Genomic DNA, 21,395 nt, shown 5'->3' with positions numbered 1-21,395 from the left:
CCCGGAGAGGCGGCGAAACGGCGCACCCCCTACCTGCACCGCCTCTAGCCGGACGCTGCGCCTGCGCGCTGAGAGCGCCCGGATTTCCTGTCCGCGCTCAAGTTCCGGCCGGATACTGCCGACCAATGAGGTGAGCCCGGAGGCGGGCCCTAGCCCTCCAGGCCCCTCCTCCGCCGGGTGCGTCCTGAGCCGCGGGGAAAGGTCCGCGTGCGGCTGGGACTGCCCCCGCGGAGGCTCATGGCGGCCTCGGGGACGCTCGGCACTTTCCGCCTCCCACCGTTGCCCACGATTCGAGAAATCATTAAGTTGTTCAAACTGCAAGCGGCGAAGCAGCTCTCGCAGAATTTCCTCCTGGACTTGAGGCTGACAGGTGGATGGCTGCCCCCGCCCTGGGGGCGTGGGGCGCGGGTCCTGCGCGCACCCTGCGGGCGGGCGTCCAGGGTCAGGCCCAGGAGTGCACGCGGCCCTGAGGCGGGCCCTTCCTCCACTTGCTGCGACCCCGCGCCCGGCAGACGCGAGGGACGCGTGGTGGCCTCTCGGACCCCCGCGGCCGGGCGTTTGCAGGGCTCTGCGGGCGGGCGGGCGACGCAGCCCCGAGGGCAGCAGGGGCGGTGCTGGGGAAGGAAGACGGGGAGAGAGAGGTAGGGGCGGTGCTGGGGGAGGAAAGGCGGGTGTGTTGACCCTGAAATGGGGCTGCACGTGCTGGCTCGGTTTACTTTCCGCCCGAAGTTACCCGAGGTTAGATTTGTGCAGGGTTGGTTTTATCCGTAACTTGTCGCACAAGAGTGTCAAACGCTTCCTTGTTGCGTCTAAGAAGCCCTCGAGGGCGCCAGCTCTCCTTCGGTAAATGCATGTCGAACAAGCTCTGCAGGTGCTGGAGTCGCGAAGCCGGAGGGAAAAGGGCCAGGCCTGCCCGCGAGGGGCTTAGGTTTAGTGAGTTCACGTTCCCGTTCCCGCTGCGCAATGAAACTCACCAGTGCGAAGCGCACCGTTGGATGAGTTTTGCAAATGGGTGCATTCCTTTAACCCCTGTTTCCGAGTGATGTTCCCCAGGACGAGGCTGCAGGAACAGATGACAGATGTGCCCGCTGACCTCACTGTTGGAGCACATTCCGTTTTGGGGGTTTTGATACTCTATTTGGCCCGTCCTCAGAAGCTGAGAAGATCCGTACCTCACACCCAAAAAGTTCACTGTCAGTTCAGTTAAGCACCGTCCACAAAGCACAACTAAGAAGTTTTATTTCTTGGACTTGGAGCCTTTATGCTGCCAGTAGCAAGAGGACTTGGGGTGAAATAGCTTAATTCTGCTTCCGTTTTTTAATTCGTGGATGGAAGGAAGGTCCTTCAACAAGACCCACCCCTACAGTTACTTAGTTCTGGTAGTAACCAGAACCAGCCTTTTCCGCCAGTCATGAGCCACATTCTAGGTATAAAGCATCCCTCTCAGGACTGAAAATATAGGTCTTTATGTTTTTTAAAGATTTCTTCATTTGTATTTTCTCCTTGAGCCTTTTATTCTCCCCCGGGAGTGAATTCCCGAATCTAGATACTCTTCTATGGGAACCAAAAGGAAGGGACATTAAGGTACTTGTCTGAGGTGAGCAGCTCAGTGGGAGCAGAGAAGACGGAACCCAGGCTTAGCGAATTGCCTGTGCCTCTGCGATGGCATTTGTACTTGAAGAAGGCACTGACCTGCCTGCTACCTCTCTCCGCTTTTAAAAGTGAGAATGTTAATTCCCTCCCTCATGCCTGTGCTTAACGTATCCCCTCTGTTCCCTCTGAGAGACCTTGGTCCGCACCCCAGCAAGGATCAGCGTTGGAATTTACACCTGAGCTGGGGCCCCCTGCTCTTCTTCCCCTTGCTTCCTAGACGACCTGTTCAAATAAAACAGGCGAGGGAAGTGGAAAGTGCAGAGGAGTTGAAGCGGGATGTGAGCGTGTCGTGAGGACTTGTCCTGAGAAAGCAAGGAAGCCTGTGCCAAACAGATGGCCAGCGGGTGCCAGCCCTTCCTGCACCTTGAATAGACAAAGCTATTTGGGGAGGGATGAGAGACTTTCTCGCTCCAAACCTACAAAGGTCAGTTCTCAATAACAGGAGCAGAAGTGGGACCAGACAGTGTCCGTGAACACTGCCGAGGAGGGCTGGTTGTTTACAGGGACTGGATTGCCACTGTGCCAGGAGGCCCACTGGCAGGGTTTTCATAGCTCGGTCAGTAAGCCCAGCCGGCTGTGTGTGTTTCAGAGTGACGACTGGTTGCATTGAATCCTCCATCATCTGCTTTCCCATGATTTCTTAAGGTCTGCTAACTTAAAGAAGTAGATGAGTATTTTACAGTTTTAACTTTTCCATATCAACTTGCATGTTTGCAACGCTTAAAAACCCCCACGGCTAAATTTAACTTCTAACTGAAAACGACCAAGAACCCCAGTTTCTGCAAGTCTTAATGATCTGTGAACTTGATGCCAGTGCCATATGGTCCAGCAGCCGGAGATCCAGAGGTAAAAATGGACACTGCCAGCACTTTTTGCCTCTGGATTTTAAAATGGCAACATGGAAAATTCTGAATGGGGAACGAGTCTTGTCCATTCAGATGTCTGATGCTCAACAAGTGTTAAAAAGCGGTGCATGCTTAACCAGCCCATTCTTCTTAGGAAATGATTGGTTTGGAGGAAGAACATAAAACACAATGTTAGGCCAATTTAAGCTGTAGACGTTTGTCACGGTAATCCTATTTTTTGTTAAAGGGCTGGTACTTTTCAACAGTGATGAGATAGGATGATGAATGGCCACTATGTGTTGGTTGAGGTTGAGAGTTAAATAATTGGATTCATATTGTATATAAAGGATTCGTTGATTAAGTAATGGCTGATAAGAATTTGTATTTATTTTTAATGCCATACACCAAAATTTGCCAAGATAACCAAGATAACTGAAACTTTCTTTTCTCCAGATAAAATTGTAAGGAAAGCTGGCAATCTGAGAAATGCGTATGTGTACGAAGTAGGCCCCGGGCCAGGGGGGATCACACGGTCCATTCTCAATGCCAGCGTTGCTGAACTTCTGGTGGTGGAAAAGGACAGCCGCTTCCTTCCTGGATTACAGGTGAGACACTGAAAGGGTCTTTTTAAAAACCCAATGGAAATCTTTAGGCCAAGGCTTAACCTTTTGCACTCGGATGTCGAGTGTGACTCGACACGGTTAGCATTAAATCCCGAGTAGAATAAAGGAATCGAGAAAAAAGCAAGCGAATGCAAAGGCTTTTAAGCCTCACCATCCTTGAGGATTCGATAGGTTGCAGGTCCCCAGGCTCCATCCCTGAGATTTTGATTCGTAGTCTGGAGGCCTAGAAGGCTGCATTTCTAACACATCCTCACGTGGTCCGTTGACCAGGATTGAATGAACCTGCTATTATAAAAACACTAAACAAACTAGCTGTTTAGTGTCACCTTTTTAAAAATCTAGTATCTGTGGGCGTTATGGCCCATCCCTTTAAAAATAAATAAGGGTAAATAATGGTAAAAATGACTCAGCATGACTTCTGAGAACTTCATTTAAATTCAGAAAATCATTTCTACAAGCAGAAGACGGAGAAGACATCGGCTTAATTGAGAGACTAATTGTTAAGCTTAGGCATTCATAGAAGAGCATTTTTAAAGCGAAGGAATGGAGTGGTACCACTTTGTGTATAGATTCAAGAAGCGGTGTGAATGAAGTGATACGTGCATCTTCAAAACAGTCGGTACTATATTGCATGAGAAATACTTGAAGGAACTGGGCACTTTACAACTAGAGAAGAGAAGCCTGGAGTGAGGGAATTCAGAGCCACCTATCGAGGTTGGCGGGGAGAGGATAAACTTGTTTTGATCTTCTCAAGGAAAGAATTAAAACAAATAGGTGAGAAGCGAAGAAGGCAGGTGTGGATTTAAAATTAAAAGGGACAGCCCTGGCCAGGTGGCTCAGTTGGAGCGCTGTCCTGTGTACTGAAAAAGGCTGCAGGTTCGATTCCTGCTCAGGGCACATACCTAGGTTGTATGTTCCATCCCTGGTCGGGGCGTTTCTCTCTCCCTCAACTTCTTCCTCTCTCCATCTCCCTCTCCCTCTCCGGCGTTTCTCTGTCCCTTCCTATCTCTCTAAAACTCAGTAGAGACATATGCTCAGGTGAGGGTTAAAAAAAAAAAGTAGTAAGAAGAAGGGACATACATTTAAAAAACATTGGCAGTGATCATTCTTCATCAGGGACACGTAATGACTGAAGGGCCTTTTATTCCCCCCTAATTAAAACTTTAAAGAGCCTTTAGTAATTTATTAGGTGAGTCCAATAGAATAGTCGAATTATCTGCATGATTATTTTCATACCTGAAGAACAGTTGGTTTTAAATTAGCACATTCTAATACATGTATGTGTATCAATGGTAAAATATTTAATTTCTGCCAGAACACTCTGAGAAAATTTATTTGAAAATCTAGGACATGCATCTGATTTTTAAAAGAAAGCTAATGATTTTTTTTTCTTATTTGCTATATCCTGTTTTTATGTTTTACAAAATTTTATATTTAATTTGATCTAATTTCGCCAGTCTTTATTGACAGAATTGGTTTCAGACTTATAAGTTTATTTGTGGATATTATGTGGTACATATTCTTTGATCAAATGTGGAATTTAATAATGAATTTTTGCTTTGAACTGCTTTCTTATTTTAAGAACTGTATCTCAATTGGAGGTGGAAGTGGGGATATTATTTTTGGTGAGATCATAAGATGATAAAAAGAAACTGAACAGCACTACATAATTCTCTCAGACTAAATCATCTAGCCCTTTTTCAACATAGGGAATACTCATCTGATATTTGGCTCTTAAAGAGACTTCTTAACCCTCAGTCTCACCCAATATTACATGCAATTCTTTCTCATTGGGCAGGGAGGTAAATCACATTTCTGTCCATCTCCATCTTAATTCACATATTCTGTCCGATTTAAACTAAAGATCTTTGAAGACAGACTTTAAAAAACAACGGCACCCTTTTTATCTCAGCTGTGCTCCCCCCCAGCCCCTGCACTCCAAACCACCTTGCTTTACTTGCTCATTAGCTTTGCCATCATCTGATGCCACCTCTGTGTTCTTATGCGTTTGCTGTTTCCTGCTGCATCTCTACCACATGTGAGTGCCCGGCACATGGCAGGTGGTCAGTAGTGCCTTGCGAGGGAAATAAGGTTGACTATCTGTGTATCTATCTGATTAACTGACTAAATGTGCCATTTAACAATGAAAGTAAGTCATTGTGTAGCATTCATTACCAAAAAGTTTTGTGCCCTTTTTCTAAATATAAGTAGGTTAATTTCAAGGTAAATTACACCGCAAAAAAATGTATATTTGACTTACCTGTTGCTGTAGAAGAAGCAAGATTCTTGGTGCCTTGTGTGCAGGAAAGGAGTTTGCCTTAAAGAGAAATGTTGGATAATAAAATATCAAATAGACTTCTTTTGCCTGTAAAGAATGTCTCAATATGTAAAACCACTTTCCTTTAGAAGTACTAAATTAATCATAAAACCGAGTACAGGCAGGAGGAGAGCGATCTATTTTAAGGATTCCATTTTAGTGACTTCTAAGCTAATAGAATTACTTTTTAAAGAAATTGTAATAATTTATAAAATGTCTTCTAGTTGGAAGTATGTCATTTGTAGCTTAATTCAGTTCTTCTATTATCAGGAGGCAGCTTAGAGGAAAGAACATGGTGATTATGTAGGTCTCAGTATCAGCATGTTGTAGAGGAGGAAAACATCTCTCACCTGTGAAAGCATATGGTACAGTTCTGTGGTGAAGGACTCGGACCCGAGTGTCAGACTCTCTGGGTTCAACTTCAGGCTCTGCCATTTACTAGTTTGTGACCTTGGTGGGTACCGATCTCTCTGTCAATTTGCCCATAGGATTGTTATGAGAATTGAATACTTCGTACTTAGTAAATTTAGTGCAAATTTTTATATAATTAATCAGTTAAATTATTAACCCCATGCTTTATACACCCCTTTTAATTAAGGATTGATCAGTAGGTGCTGACCTGGAAAGAGGTATAGGGAAAAGTAATATTATTTCTTTGAACTAAAAAATCCTCAGTGCTGTGGAAACAATGGGGCTTAGAATTTCTCCTGCATTTTCTTCCAGGTTATTGTATAGCTGTAGCGCTTTGTTTGGTGTTTGAGCGGTTTATTGAAGGTGTGTGGTATACGTCTTCACATATCCCAGTGTATCTTCGAGTGTTAGCCTACAAACCTACGTACGGTAGTCTACTTCTCTCCTTCGTGTGGTCATTGTCATACTTCCTCATATGGTACACAGCTCACCATACAATGCGATTTTTCTTTTAAAAGTCAATTCTGTGTTAAAGAGATTACTATTTTGTGTGTATTTCCATCTAGTATCATTTTCCTATTACCTGAAAGATTGCCTTTAGCATTTCATATAGCGTGAATCTGTTTGTAATGTAACTTTCGGCATTTATGTCTGAAACATATTTTGTTTTGTCTTCATTTTTTGAAAAACGTCCTGGCAGCGTCCTTTCACTGCTCTTAAGGTTTGGTGCCGCTGACTTCGTACGTTGCTTCTAACAAGAAATCTGTCATCTTCATCTTTGCTCCTCTGTCTTTTTTCCTCTGGCCTTTATATTTTTCTCTTTAAAATCACTGTTTTGAGCAGTTTCCTCATGATGTGCCTTGGGGTCATTTTCTTCATGTTTCTTGTTCATGGGGTTCATTGAGCTTCTTGGATCTGCAGGCTTTCCTGTGCTCTCTGATGTCCAGTGTCTGTGTATTGTTGTTTCGACTGTTCTGTCCATTGTTTATTTAAGGAAAAAGAGTATATCTGGTCCCTTACAGTCCATCTTGTCCAGGGTAAGAAGTTCTAGGATTCTTCTTAACCTTTAAGTTATATGCTTATTTTGTGGAATTTTGGAAATAGGAAGGCAGTGGTTATTGTGAGTATTGTCTCTGGGTTTTATAACAGGTAAACAGTGATTATTTCTACTTGATGGACAAAGTGGAAAGTTCACAGAATGGAGACTCAAATAGGCTGGTGTTCAAATCTCAGGGATACCGCTAGCTTTGTGACCTCGCGCTTATTGTTGAACCTTTCTTAGCTTCCGCTTTTTCATCTGGGGATAATAGTTACCTTTGGTAGTTATTGCAAGGATAGACAGGAATTTATGGAAAGAGCCTGGTACATATTGCTGTAGCCGATCAGTGGTTACTGTTATAATTACTCCCCTTCTCGTCGTCTTGTAAAGGGACATAAAATATAATATAGTCATCCTGGCAGAAGGAGCTGTTTTTAATCAGGGATGATAACATTTTGAAATTCTTTCATCTCTAGCAAACTTTTAAAAGGGAAGACTGCTTGACTTTCTGCTATGAGATGATTATGTAATTTACACATGTAACTTACTTGATGTAGCTAAAACCATATTAATCATAACACAGACAAAAACAAACAGTAAACAAAAGATGGCTTACAGCAGAGGGATTTCCAGCCCGCTGCGCCTCAGGTTAAAGGTGTAGAGATCAGTGCTCGAAGCAGACCCTCTGACAACAGCAAGAAGTAACAGTTATTACTGTGGCAGAACAGCTATAAAAAGCAAATATAAAAACGGGGGGTCGGGGGAGCACAGTCGTAAGGGTCATAACCATTGAGGCCATTACTCTACAGGCAGAAATGAAGAAGCCATCAAGAACAGGGTGAAACTGGGTTCACTGTACTTGGCTTAAAGAAGAGAATTGTGCAATATAGTTGATAAAGATGTCCCTATATGTCTTTTTAAGAAACACTAACACTTAAAGGAGTAAACGTTCATTGAATAGAAAATGTACTAAGTCAAGCATCTAATTCCTTCATGGGGCTGAGTAAGTGAGTTTCTACCATATATGTTCTGGTGCTGTTTAAAACGCAAAGCAAGCTGACCTTTGGAAATGCTGTAATCCTCACCCTCAAAAAGCCTATTGTAACGTCTTGAATTTTTTTTTTAAATGGCATTTGTCTTTTCTATATATTCTGATAAGAATAAATTTGTATTTTCTCCTGTCATATCCTCTATTAGAGTTTTTTTGATTCTCATATAGTTTACCTGACAGTTAGCCCAGCCTTTATTCAACAGCATGGGGATTCTTACTGTGTCAGGAAGAAGCCATGGTCCTGAGCTGTGTGGCCAGTGCTTAGCGCACCGTACAGTGTCGGCTGCCGTAGGCCCCTCACCAGGAGAAGGTGGCATAAAATGTGCAAGATGGCTATTTGATACAGTGTTTTATTCTCAAGGAATTTATCATTGTACCTAAGTTCCAGGAATTACATAAATTCTTTCATCATCAAATGAGATCACCACCAAAGTACCTGGGTGGGCTGTAGTTACTCCCTGCGGGAGTGTGCACCGGGACCTTGGCTGTTAGAGGAGAGGTTTTTAGTGGCCACATGCGGGTACTTCTGCCTTTGTCTTCTCCTCTTAGTGAAGGCACTCTCCATTATGTTGTGCCGTGTACCCTTTACAAAACCTAACACCAGGAAAACCATTTTCTCTCTTGGAGACGTGGTATAATTACTTCCCTAGAGAGTCAGAATTCTATAATTCTGTATGTTGGTCATGAGAGCTAACATCTCTAGGATTTAAAGAGTCCTTTTACTCTAAGCCCAGCCAATATAAGGTATGTAAGAAACGTTTTAATAAAAATGTTGTAACTTAATTTTTACAATATCCTGTTATACATAACTAGAGGCCCGATGCACGAAAATTCATGCACTGGACGGGGTGGTGCGGGGGAGGTGTCCCCTCAGCCCGGCCTGTGCACTCTCATAATCTGGGAGTCCTCAGGGGATGTCCTACTGACAGCCAAAGCTGCAGTCTGGCCTCCCTCTTCAGGAGGCGACCGGATGGGTGATGAGGGGATGGCACCACCCCTATCACCCCACCGCTGCCGCCACCCCAGCCTCATCTGCTGGAGGCAACTGGACAGGCCGATCAGGGGACGGCGCCAGCCCCCTCCATGACCCCTCCACCACCGCTGGTCACTGCTCCCTCATCCGCCATCGCTTTGCCCTTCCTCAGGCCACTGGCACGTGCCTTGGCTGGCCTGGCGCCGCCTGCTCACCGCCCTGCCCCCCGGCCGACTGGTCATTCCACCATTCAGTCGATTTGCATATTACGCTTTTATTATACAGCATTATTAATAATGAACTATAACTTTCGCTAATGACTGATTGTTATAATCATGTTGCATTCATTTCCCTTATGTGCCTTACACGCAGGCGCACCATTTCTCTCCACTAATACTAGCAGCAAATACTTTAGCAGCCGATTGCCACATCATTAGTCCTGGACTGACTTGTTTGTTGTGCGCAATAGGAAATATTTCGCTTTTGGAGAACAAGAAAAATAGGTTTATTTGCGTGACGCTTATTAATTTGTGCAGTTATTCAGTGTCTGGTAAGTTAATGTTCAAGAAAAATATTAATTTTTATTAAAATGTTCTGTTATTTTATGTTAATGATTCCTCACTTATTTCAGCCCTTTGTATTCAGCATGTCTCTATCGAAATAAACCTACGTTTCTATGAAAATTGAAGCTTTTGTTTTTTTGCGGCCCACATAACTGAAACCTTGCATATTTGGCCCGTGTTAGCCTTTGAGTTTGACATGCTTGCTCTAAGCTTACTTCTCATTTTGGAAGAATTTAGGATTGAAAACTAGATAGACAGTTTGAGAATGTCTGTAAGGTACACATTTGGCTGTGAGCAAGTGCCTGCACTCATAGTCCGCTGTGCCTGGAGTGTATGCAGAGGTCATACCTCTGGAGTTCTTGAGGGGCTATGACAGTGATCTTTCCCACTCCTCCATCATTCCCAAATACTATGATAACGAAACAGTCTTCTCTGTGAGTGGTTAGTTAGAAAGTGTCCCATTGCTGAATATCCTCAGGTGTTTGTAAGGCTGTTGTCTAGAGTCATACCATTTCAGTTTGCGAGCTTTCTCCCCCAAAGACCCTTCCCATAAAGCTGTGAACGCCAGCATTCATCCCTTCTGCAATAGGGAGTGAGAAAGAGGAAGATCGGGCTACCAAGTAGTCATGGGAGAGGTAGGTCTTGTAAAGAATGGGAGGGTTTGGTTTGCCATTGAAGGAGACTTCAGCCTGAAGGGGAATCACAGCATACATAACAGAATGTAACATTGAACCTAGGAAAGGAAGGTAAATGTGTTATATCAGCTTCCTGATATGCAGCTTGGTGTGTCAATATGGAAAAATGAACATCTCAAGCATGGTTGAGTTATCAGAGCATGTAAATTAATGCCAAGGAGCCTAGTTTGCATTGTTTTGTTTTGTCTGAGTCTTAATTACTAATTACTTAATTACTTTCTATATATTGACATTGTGAAACATAGGCTTTTAGTTCTGCCTCTTTGTTTTTGGTATGCTAATTTGTTTTGTTTTAATTATGTGAAACATAATTATAGAAAAATTCTAATGTTCTTCATTGACAGTAAATGCTATCATTAAATACACAGTTTTTGTACAGTAAGAGCCTGTTCCATAGAGAGCTATCTCCTTTGTTATTTATAGTATATTGAGGTTATTACGTTTTCTAAGATTTAGTGTCTGGAAATCATCAAATTAAATTTTAACAAATTGTGGTGATTTAAAATAATCTTACCTTATAATAGACAAATATGCAAATTGACCGCACCTTCGCTACGCCCAAGCCACGCCCACCAACCAAGCCACGCCCATCAACCACGCCCACCAGGAAACCGTTGCAGGGAAGCACCTGCTCCGATCACAGGAGCCAGCCGAACCCGCTCCTGCGATTGGGTCGCAGGGAAGCTGGGGTGCGGGCGGAGCCCAAGGCCCGGGAAGCCGCCCGGGGCTTTCCGGGGCTTGGGCGCCAGCCGGGTGCGTGCTCTGATCGCAGGAGCGAGCCGACCTGGGGGGTCGGCTCGCTCCTGCGATCGGGTCACAGGGACGCTAGGGTGCAGTTTTCACCTGCACCAGTTTTCTGCCGGCACCGGGACCCTGAAAGAAGGTAGAAGGCGGTGGCCACAGCCAAGGCCTGGGTCCCCGGTGCCAGCAGAAAACTGGTGCAGGCAGCCAGGTGAATGAAGGTCTATTGCACGAATCTTCGTGCAAACGGGCTACTAGTCCATATATATTTTAATATCAGAGGTGCACAGTCATTTTTGCTGAAGTACCATGGCTAAATGTATTAAACTAGTTGATTCCCAAACTTTAATGTTTAGCTTCTTACCAATATAGACAATTCAGCTCTGTATTTCTGAAACATTACTTGTGTAATTCTGCCTGTTATCAGTGAAATAAGCCTTTGCCAGCTAATTGACCTTACAAATTTATGGAACCCCAAATCTCACAGGCTAGGCAAGGAAGTTTCCAGTGTCACAAAAAACAATGCCATCTGGTCATCCACTTATCAAATACCTTAGAAGTACTTGCTCTGTACTGTTGTAGCTGCAGGGGACCTTGAGGTAGATAAGAAACAGGTGCGTCCTAGCTGGTTTGGCTCAGTGGATGGAGCTCGGCCTTTGGAGTGAAGGTTCCCAGGCTCCATTCCAGTCAAGGGCACATGATCCCTATTAGGGGGCATGCAGGAGGCAGCCGATCAGTGATTCTCTGTCATCATTGACGTTTCTATCTCTCTCTTCCTCTCTGAAATCAACAAAAATATGTTTTTTAAAAAAGAAAGAAACAGGTGCTGCCCTTATGGAGCGTGCATTGTTACAGGGGGGAAGAACCTGCAGACACCTAATTGTGATGTAGGTACACATAATTGTGATAGATACACATAATTGTAGCTATAAGCTACAGAGAGGCATGTGCCAGGCACAGTGTTGGCCCTGAGGAGGTCCGTGCCTTTTCTGGCTTCTGTGATGCTTCTTTCATCCTTCCTGTCAGTTGCCTGGGTTAGGCAAGGAGAGAGTTAGGAGAGGAAATTAGCATGGATTGAGCTAGAGAAGCAAGACCACGGGGTGCTCAAGGCCACAGTTCCCTGAATTGGAGCTGAGGTTCTCTGAGCTCCCTGAGCTTAGACTTAATTGGAAGAGGGTCGCCTCTTCCTTTGTAATCTACTTGAGCGATGTTTGTGCGCATGGACTATATTCACTCCTGCATTCTAAACTTTATGAGCTCAGGGGCTGCATCTGATTTTACTTACCAAGAACTTCAAGAATCAAGTTTGGGGGTAGGTGTGGGGGGTAATGGGGGGATAAGGACACATCACTTAATCAATAAAGAAATTTTTAAAAAATAAAATGAAAATAAATTTTAAAAAAGAATCAAGTTTTGTGTTGGATACAGAGGCACTTAACATGATACGAACTTGCAGATGGCTTAGCTGTAAGGCTCTTTTAGCTAACTGCCAACATTGTAGTACTGTGAGAGCATTTCTTTTTTCTTTCTTTTTTTTTTCATTTATTTTTATTATTGAAGTATATACCGTGTTCATGGATTGGTAGAATCAACAGCACTAAAATGTCTATACTACCCAAAGCAATTTACAGATTCATTGCAATCCCTATTAAAATACCAACGGCATATTTCACAGAACTAGAACAAACACTCCAAAAATTTATATGGAATCAAAAAAGATCTTCAATGACCGCAGCAATCTTGAGAAAGAAAAACAAAGTTAGAGGAATCACAATACCGAATATCAAGTTATACTACAAAGCCAATGTACTCAAAACAGCCTAGTACTGGCATAAGAACGGGCATATAGAGCAATGGAACAGAACAGAGAACCCAGAAATCTACTCAAGCCATTATGCTCACTTAATATTTGACAAAGGAGGCAAGAGCATGTAATGGAGTAAAGACAGTCTCTTCATTAAATGGTGTTGGAAATATTGGACAGGTACATGTGAAAAAATGAAACCAGACTACTAACTTACACCATTCACAAGAATAAACTCAAAATGGATAAAAGACTTAAATGTAAGTCGTAAAACCATAGAAATCTTAGAAGAAACCACAGGCAGCAAAATCTCAGACATCTCTCATAGCAGTAGTTTACCAGTATATTTTACCAATATATTTCCTAGGTCAAAGGAAACTAAGGAGAAAGTAAACAAATGGGACGACATCAAAACAAAAAGCTTCTGCACAGCCAAAGAAACGATCAACAAAATGACAAGAGAGCCCACTGCATGGGAGAACATATTTGCCAATGATACATCTGATAAGGGGTTAACCTCCAAAATTTACAGGGAACTCATACAACTTAACAAAAGAAAAACAAACAATCCAATCAAAAATTGGGTAAAGGACCTAAATAGACACTTCTCCAAAATGGATATACAGAAAGCCAAGAGACATGAAAAAATGCTCTAAGTCACTAATTATCTGAGAGATGCACATCAAAAGATGCACAGGTACCACCTCATTCCTGTCAGAATGGCTATCATCAACAAACAACAAGTGTTGGCGAAGATGTGTTATACACTGCTGGTGGGAATGCAGACTGGTGTAGCCACTGTGGAAAACAGTATAGAGTTTCCTCAGAAAATTAAGAATGGAACTCCCATTTGACCCAGTGATCACACTTTTAGGAATATATCCTAAGAAATCAGAAACACCAATCAGAAAGGATATATGCACCCCTTTGTTCATAGCAGCACAATTTACAATAGCTAAGATTTGGAAACAGCCCAAGTGTCCATGAGCAAATAAACGGATAAAAAAGCTGTGGTGCATTTATACAATGGAATACTATGCAGCTGTAAAAAAGAAAGAATTCTTACCATTTGCAACAGCATGAAGGGACCTGGGGAGTATTATGCTAAGTGAAATAAGCCAGTCAGAGAAAGACAAGTACCACATGATCTCACTCATATGTGGAATCTAGTGAACAAAATAAAATGATGAACAAAATAGATCCAGAGACATAGAAGCATGGAACAGACTGTTGAATTTCAGAGGGAAGTCATGGGAGGGTGGGTGAGTGGAAAGAGATCAACCAAAGAACTTGTATGCATTATGCATAACCCATGGACACAGACAACAGGGTGGTGAAGGCCTGTGGTGAGGGGTAGCGGTGGGCTAGAGGAGGTCAGTGGGGGGATAAAAAGGATGTGTAATACTTACAACAATAAAGATTTTTTTAAAAAAATATTACAAATGCTTTCTAATTTAAAAACTTACAGATAGGAGTTGAGTTTTTGCTAAATCTATACAGAAATACAAGTCATTCTGAGGGTCAAAATATCGTTAATATAGCCAATATTAAATGGTAAGCTATTTTTATATTTTCATCGGTTGCTGTCCCGTCATTCATGTTAAAAGTGAAATGCCACTGTAGTCTATTGCAGTTGATACTGTGAACTTGAGTTCATTAACAGTCACGCTTAGTCTCTGGCTTTTCAGATTGATTTAATAATGCATAGATTTGAAGTAAAAAAAATTGGTTTCAGTATTTGACAAAGTGTATGAGCTCATTTTATTGGCCTTTCTGAACTAGATGCTTTCTGATGCAGCACCGGGAAAACTGAGGATTGTCCATGGCGATGTGTTGACATTTAAGGTCGAAAGGGCTTTTCCAGAAAGTCTTAAACGACAGTGGGAGGATGGTAAGTGACTTTGGATTGGTTTTCCTTTTGTTGTTGTTGTTAGTATTTATAGTAGAAATACTTACATTATTATATATTACAGATGTTATTATATACTTATATTAAAAATTATCCAAACACAATTAATAGGTAATACGTATTGTAATTTTATTCTGCTTTTCTACTTTCTTCCAAAATATAAAATCTATTACTCTTTCTTATTTCTAATTTATTTGTCCCATTTTTTCAAATGTTTTGGGTTCTATTCAGATAAACTTGACATATTTATGCTAGCGCATGAGGTGAACTATAAAGTGCTGCTTTTTCCAAATGGTAAAAGAGAAAGGGTTTTAGTGAACCAAGCCACACCCAACCTTCCTTTCACCTTTGTTTCCATTGTGTTCACACTCAGTGGCCAACCGAGGCCCTCTTCGTTCACAGACTGTTCATTGAGAACCCCGTGTTTCAGCGCTTCTGGTTTTTGCCTTTAAAACCCTGTAGACCACGTGGAGGGGCGATGTTGGTGCACCCCCGTCTAGCCGCCACCAGGCGTCTGGCCTCCAGGGCAGGCTCCTGCAGTGGTTGGTGCTGGCCCTCTCCGCCTCCCGACACCCCATGCTCTTCTCAGCACCTGCCTGCCCCTGCCCCACCGCAGTGACCTCCCCGGTGGCCCCAGCCTATGACAGTTCTCCCGGTTCCTCTGACTGTTGCCGACTCTCGTCTGGAAGGTGGCTGCTCCTGCCTTCCCTGATGCCATGCCCTCCGATTTTCCTTTCACATCGCTGTGAGCTGTCTCTGGCTCTCCTTTGCTGGTGTTATTTTTTCTCCCACCTCTCACCTGTTTCTGAGCGCTTCCTCCTCGGTGTCTTCTGCTACAGATCTGGCTGGATTACTCCTCCCTGGATTACACCTGCACGTCGCAGGCGCTTGTGGGCTGTGTTCATTCCCGGGCGTCCGACCCTCTGCACGTTCCTCTGGGGCCCACAGGCACCTTGACCTCTTCATGTCCAAAGCAAATCCTCTTTTTCCTCAAAGCAGTTCTTCCTGTTTCTTTTTCCTAAGCCAGAAATCTGAGGACTTTCACTGACTGACGGAATGCTAATTAGGTAGAATTTTTTTCCTTAATAATTCAAAGCTGATTGTGAAAAAAACAAAAAACAAAAAAACATTGCTTTTGAAGAATAAATGGTGTGGAAAATACTCAACCATAGTTTTTCATATATTTTTATTTGATGCTATTTATTTAGTTTGACTTTTACGCTTAACTAAAATTATATTCAAACTATATTGATGAAATCATTTCAAGTTGGTTTTTCTCCTGTCAACCAGATCCTCCAAATGTACATATTATTGGAAATCTGCCTTTTAATGTGTCAACTCCACTCATAATCAAGTGGCTTGAAAATGTTTCTCAGAGAGATGGGCCTTTTGCTTATGGCAGAACCCAGATGACGCTGACTTTCCAAAAGGAAGTGGCGGAGGTAAGTTTTAATTTTTTTTTGGCTATTTTACCACACAATCAAATTCCAAGACCAACTAGTACTGCATTTGTATGTCAGGCTGTGTTTTCTAAAGCTGATACTCCATTACACACACACACACACACACACACACACACACACACACACACACACAGAAACCCAACAAAGCACAACCAAAAGTTAAGCATGTGGTGGCGGCGGCAGATGTCACTGCTGTCAGCGCTCCGTGCAGAGTAGGAGTGACACGCTGCCAGCTAAGAGGCGGCGTGGTGAATGCAGGAACTAGCCCCGCTCAGCTAAAGAGAGGCGGAACCCATGCACTAGCACATAGGGATTGGCACGTGACGTGTTATCGCTGATTTGTTGACCTTAATAGGATGACAGCTAAGGAATGTTATCATCAACTTGGAGCTGAGAAAGGGGAGAGGGTCGGTGGCTCACTACTCAGTATGCAGACTTTTACTTAATCCCCCACCTTGGCCATGCCTGCATGCCCACAGCAGTTGTGTTCCAGGTTCACGATCCAGAAAGTAAACCTTCAGGGTAGGCGAGGGGATCTGCAGACTATCAGTGTTTTTAAAAAGCTGTGTTCTGACATATAAATACAAAAGAATATTTAATGAATATGTATGGCTTAACAAAAAAGAACACCCAAGTCCCCATCGCCCAAGTCAACTTAGTAATTAAATTGCCAACATCTTTGACACTCTCTTGGATGCCTCATTCTGATTTTATCTCCTATCTTTCACCTACTGCAAAGGTAGTCAATACTATGAATTTGGGATTTATTATTTTCTGCAAGTTTATCTCATGTATCCTCTTTATCCTGATTCATTCATATTGCTGTTATATAGTATATACTAGAGGCCCGGTGCACAAAATTCGTGCACTGGGGGGTGGGGGGGGGGGGGTGTCCCTCAGCCCAACCTGCACCCTCTCCAATCTGGGACCCCTCAGGGGATGTCCAACTGCCTATTTAGGTCCGATCCCATAGGATCCCATAGGTCCGATCCCATAGGATCCCATCAGACATCCTTTTCACAATCCAGGACTGCTGGCTCCCAACTGCTCACCTGCCTGCCTGATTGCCCCTAACTGCTTCTGCCTGCCAGCCTGATCACCCCCTAACCACTCCCTTGCCAGCCTGATCGACACCTAACTGCTCCCCTGCCAGCTCGATCGTCCCAAATTGCCCTCCCCTGCATATTCTCTCTTTATTAGATAGGGTTTTTTCTTTAACATATTGGACAGCCCTAACTGGTTTGGCTCAGTGGATAGAGCGTCAGCCTGCAGACTCAAGGGTCCCAGGTTCGATTCCGGTCAAAGGCATGTACCTTGGTTGGGGGCACATACCCAGTGGGGAGTGTGCAGGAGGCAGCTGATCGATGTTTCTCTGTCATAGATGTTTCTAGCTCTCTATCCCTTTCCCTTCCTCTCTGTAAAAAAATCAATAAAATATATTTTTTAAAAAAAGAAACATTTAAGATTCCTCCATATCTGCCTGGCTGGTGTGACTCAGTGGTTGAGACCCCAGGCTGCTGCCGCTGGCAGGGGATCGCGCCGTGGGGAGTGAATTTGTTTTTGTCTTTTATAAAGGGTCAGGAGGGCCTCTGGGCAGCATTCCTCCAGGCCGCTTACTCTGCAGGCTCTCAGCAGCAGCCCTCCCTGAGACTGGGGGACTCTGGCGGGGCTGAGAAGACTGGGCGCCGCCATCTTGTGGCTATGGGCGCTGTCATTTTTGTTGCAGAGTGACGGTTAATTTGCATATTACTCTTTTATTAGATAGGATACTACTCACTCATTGACTGTGTCGTAATTTGCCTGTCCATTCTCCTGTTTGGAGACCCTGTATAGTTTCAGTATTTTGTTATTACGAGCAAAACTGTCATGAACATTCATATGTGTGTGTGTGTGTGTGTATATAATGTCAGGCAGAGCACATAGCACATAGAAGCGCTGGATTGGAAGGTCTGCAAATTCTCACCCTTACTAGTTAATACTAAATTGTTCTCAAAAGTCATTGAGCCTGTTTGTATTCCCACCAGTTCATTTTGCTCTATATCCTTGTCAGTACGTGCTTTTGCCTAATTTGCCCTTTTTTTGTCAATCTGGGGGAATGGTGTGTCACTGTGGTTTATTCTGTCTTTGCTGGTTTTTAATGATTCTTACATGTTTATCGGCCTTTTGGGTAAGCTCTTTTTTGTGAAGTACGTGCCTTTTACTGAGTCTTCTGTCGGTTGCTTGTCTTTTTCTCGTTGATTTGGAGGAGTTCTAACATATTCCCCTTGCTCGTCCTTTATTAGTTAAATGTGTTGCAGATCTTCTTCCACTGTGGCATGTTATTATTTTCTTTTTACAGTGTCTTGAAGGGCTGACGTTCATAACTTTAAATTGATGGTTAGTGCTGTTTGTGTCTTGTTGAAGAAATTATTTTATAGCCTGAGGTCATGAAGGTATTTGTCTACGTTATCTTCTAGAAGCTTTATTCTTTTACCTTTTAACTGTATGTCTGTAATCCACTTAGGGTTGATTGTTGTGGATGGTTGAAGTAGAAAGCAATTTTAATACTGTTACCTATGAGCCTAGTGAACCTAGCACTGTTTACTGGAAAGTCTGCCCTCATTGACCTTTATCATCCTGTGGCATAATGACAGAAGCCTGTGTAAGCACTGGTCTGATTGGAGCCACAGAAGAAAGGTGGTGTGAAATCTGGGAACGGAAGGTCCAATACTAGAGAGGAGGGAATCTTCAGTCCACATCACAGCAGATCAGAAATTTCATAAAATACCTATCATGTTTGCATATAATGAACATTGGGGAGACTTTAGGATTGAATTAGTGATGAATAAACAAGACACTAAATACAATAGGGGTTGAAGCAAATAAAATATATCATTATTGGAAAGAGAAGTAAAAAATATTATTTAGAAATATATTGTTTATATAACATCTCAAAACATAGTTAAGTTCCAGGGATCACGTGGAGAAATTGACCTGAAGAATGGGTAAGACATTTTGGAAGAGTGCTGAGAGACTTGCCTATCGAGTGTCAAAATGTCTGAGGCTGTAATAAAGCACCGTGACACAGCATGAGACAGACCAAGGCTAGGTTAGAGGGCCCTGAGTTAGGCAGCTTAGTATAGGATAACAATGAGATTATAAATCAGCAGAGAAAGACATTATTTAGCAAATGCATGCATATTTGGTTAACTCTTATGAAAAGAATTTGGTTAACTCTTATGAAAAGGGGGGGAGAACAACCAAAGGACTTGTATGCATGCATATAAGCCTAACCAGTGGTCACGGACAACAGGGGGGTGGGGGCATACGTGGGGAGGGGTTTGGGATGGGAATTGGGGGATGAGGACAATTATGTGATACCATAATCAATTTTTTTAAAAAAGAAAATACCTGTGAAAATAAATTAATTAATTTTTTAAAAAGTAAATGAAATGCAGTTGAGTTTAAAAAAAAAAAAGAATTAGTAATTTGCCATACGTAAAAAATTAATTCCAATTGCTGTCTCTTCAAATTCACCACACAGCAGCCATTAATCTGAGGCTAAGTAAGTCCCACTACTAAGTCAGGACCTTTCTGAGAAATCTGCCCAGTGCCCTGTGGATTCAAGGCCCCTCCACTTTAGCTGTTGGGGATGCAAACTCTTTCCAGTTCTTTGTGAATTCCTTTAGTCCTGCTCTCCGAGTGTATTTTCTCCAGCCTGCCAAGCCTTGAGGAGTTAGTTAACCTCAAGCGCTCACAGATCTGTGCACCGCCTAAGACTTGAAGAGCATTAATTATCTCAGGAGCTCTCCCTCACTTCCTTCCTTACTCTCTCTCCCACTCCCCACCCTGTGTGTGTTCCCGTTCCTCCAGTGGTCTGCCCCATGAGTGCTGGCTGCTGCACCTCCCACACCTCCAGCCTCTGTCCGCTCAAGTCCAGGAGATCTCTGGGCTCTCTGTGTCCCCCCTCCCCGTGCTGCAGCCCTAGAATGGCTGAGACTGAGAGACTTTGCCCTAGAGTATTTGGCCATAAAACCCATCACAAAAGTGTAATAAGACCCGTGTGTGTTTGTTAGGGGCTCCAAGGAGCCGTGCCCACTTTCCCAAGGTCTTTATCACTTCCTGCTCACGACTCTGTTAAGTCTCTTCTGTTGGTTTGAATTGAGGCCATGCGAACAGCTTTCTGTGTTGGTTTTCTCAACCTTTGGATTTGTCCTTGGGTGTTTTTTCTCAGCTGACATGATTATTATGGTGTTTCTGCTCTTGAATAACAATGGAGATGCAAAGTACTATGTACTCTGATTCTTTGGGGAGAAAGAGCAAGGCACAGAGGCTTAAGAGGTGGAGTGATGTTTTGTGACTGAGTGTCAGTTGTGGTTATTAATAATAGTGTTGCTCCAACTTCATATGCAATTATTTTTTTAACAAAGAAAGTTGATTTTGGTTGAATTTTAGTGTGAATATTGAAAAGCGTTTATAGTGGGTCTGTAATTTAAGAAATGCTTTGGAAGTACGGGAAACGCTGGTCCTCTGACTGACTGACAGTTTGCACGTCGGAGTTTCCGTGGGAGAATATAAAGCACCCTTTTCTTATATGCCCTCTCTTTGCTCTTAACAGTCATATTTGAAAATCTGTATTGTACCCACAGAAAGCACTTTTAAACATTTGCTTGGCTTGGCTTTGTGAGTTACAAAACGAATGAGCATGGTCCTCTTCTTTCTCTGTAAGACTGCAAGGCTTGAATGCATGAATTCAGCCCACACACATTAAGGGACATTTAGACACGATCAAGCTACAGCTCGTAAAATAGAATCAGACTCGGTAGCAATAAGTGATACCTTAACAAATCTCGCCTAACCTCGTGTTTCGGTTATAGATGATGAAACCGAAGCTCCAAGTAATTTAATGGTTTCCAAAAGGTCATGAGCCCATTACAGGGAAAGCTGAACGTGAACACAGGTCACCTGTTTCCTGCTGAAGTCATGATGTTCAGCTTCTCCACGCGGCTGGACCTCTGGTCTTTTCCTTCCGGGTCCAGCATCAGCCTCGTCTCTCCTCCATCTCCAGGGACCCTGGCTGGTTAATGGTCACATCCCCAGCAGGAGGGAGTCACCTCTTCATTAATTACGTCCTTCTCTCTGCCCCTGATGTGTGGTGGTTTCACTTCTCAAGTATAAGCCAATTCTTTCTCCTTGTACTTAAAAATTTTTTAGATGAATAAGGGAAAAAAGTAATACTGTCCTTGTGAATTCTTTGACCCCTTTTTTTTTTCTTAGACTCAGAATGCTTTTAAAAGCTCAAAGGTTAGGTATTTCCTTTTAGTGAAAA

The 21,395-nt window shown here is 43.1% G+C and overlaps 1 protein-coding gene and 1 long non-coding RNA gene across 4 annotated transcripts in view; one reads left to right on the top strand and one right to left on the bottom strand.

Annotated features, from left to right (window-relative positions):
• LOC114227448 (uncharacterized) overlaps positions 1 to 73 on the bottom strand; it is a 45,876-nt gene extending 45,803 nt beyond the window's left edge. Inside the window, exon 1 of the long non-coding RNA XR_008557316.1 lies at positions 34 to 73. This is a non-coding gene — a long non-coding RNA (uncharacterized LOC114227448). The remainder of the gene's footprint in view (positions 1 to 33) is intronic.
• A 93-nt stretch (positions 74 to 166) lies between these two features.
• TFB1M (transcription factor B1, mitochondrial) overlaps positions 167 to 21,395 on the top strand; it is a 39,576-nt gene continuing 18,347 nt past the window's right edge. For all 3 annotated transcript variants that reach the window (XM_054722138.1, XM_054722139.1, XM_008154696.3), the window contains exons 1-4: positions 167 to 370; positions 2,952 to 3,103; positions 14,498 to 14,606; positions 15,915 to 16,066. In XM_054722138.1, the coding sequence (XP_054578113.1) occupies positions 238 to 370; positions 2,952 to 3,103; positions 14,498 to 14,606; positions 15,915 to 16,066 (546 nt within the window). In that variant the 5' untranslated portion in view covers positions 167 to 237. The remainder of the gene's footprint in view (positions 371 to 2,951; positions 3,104 to 14,497; positions 14,607 to 15,914; positions 16,067 to 21,395) is intronic.

This window comes from Eptesicus fuscus, chromosome 10 (genome assembly GCF_027574615.1).
Source record: "Eptesicus fuscus isolate TK198812 chromosome 10, DD_ASM_mEF_20220401, whole genome shotgun sequence".
Classification (NCBI taxonomy): domain Eukaryota; kingdom Metazoa; phylum Chordata; class Mammalia; order Chiroptera; family Vespertilionidae; genus Eptesicus; species Eptesicus fuscus.
Note: the sequence above shows the minus strand (reverse complement) of the source record. Positions and strands in the feature narration are given on the sequence as shown.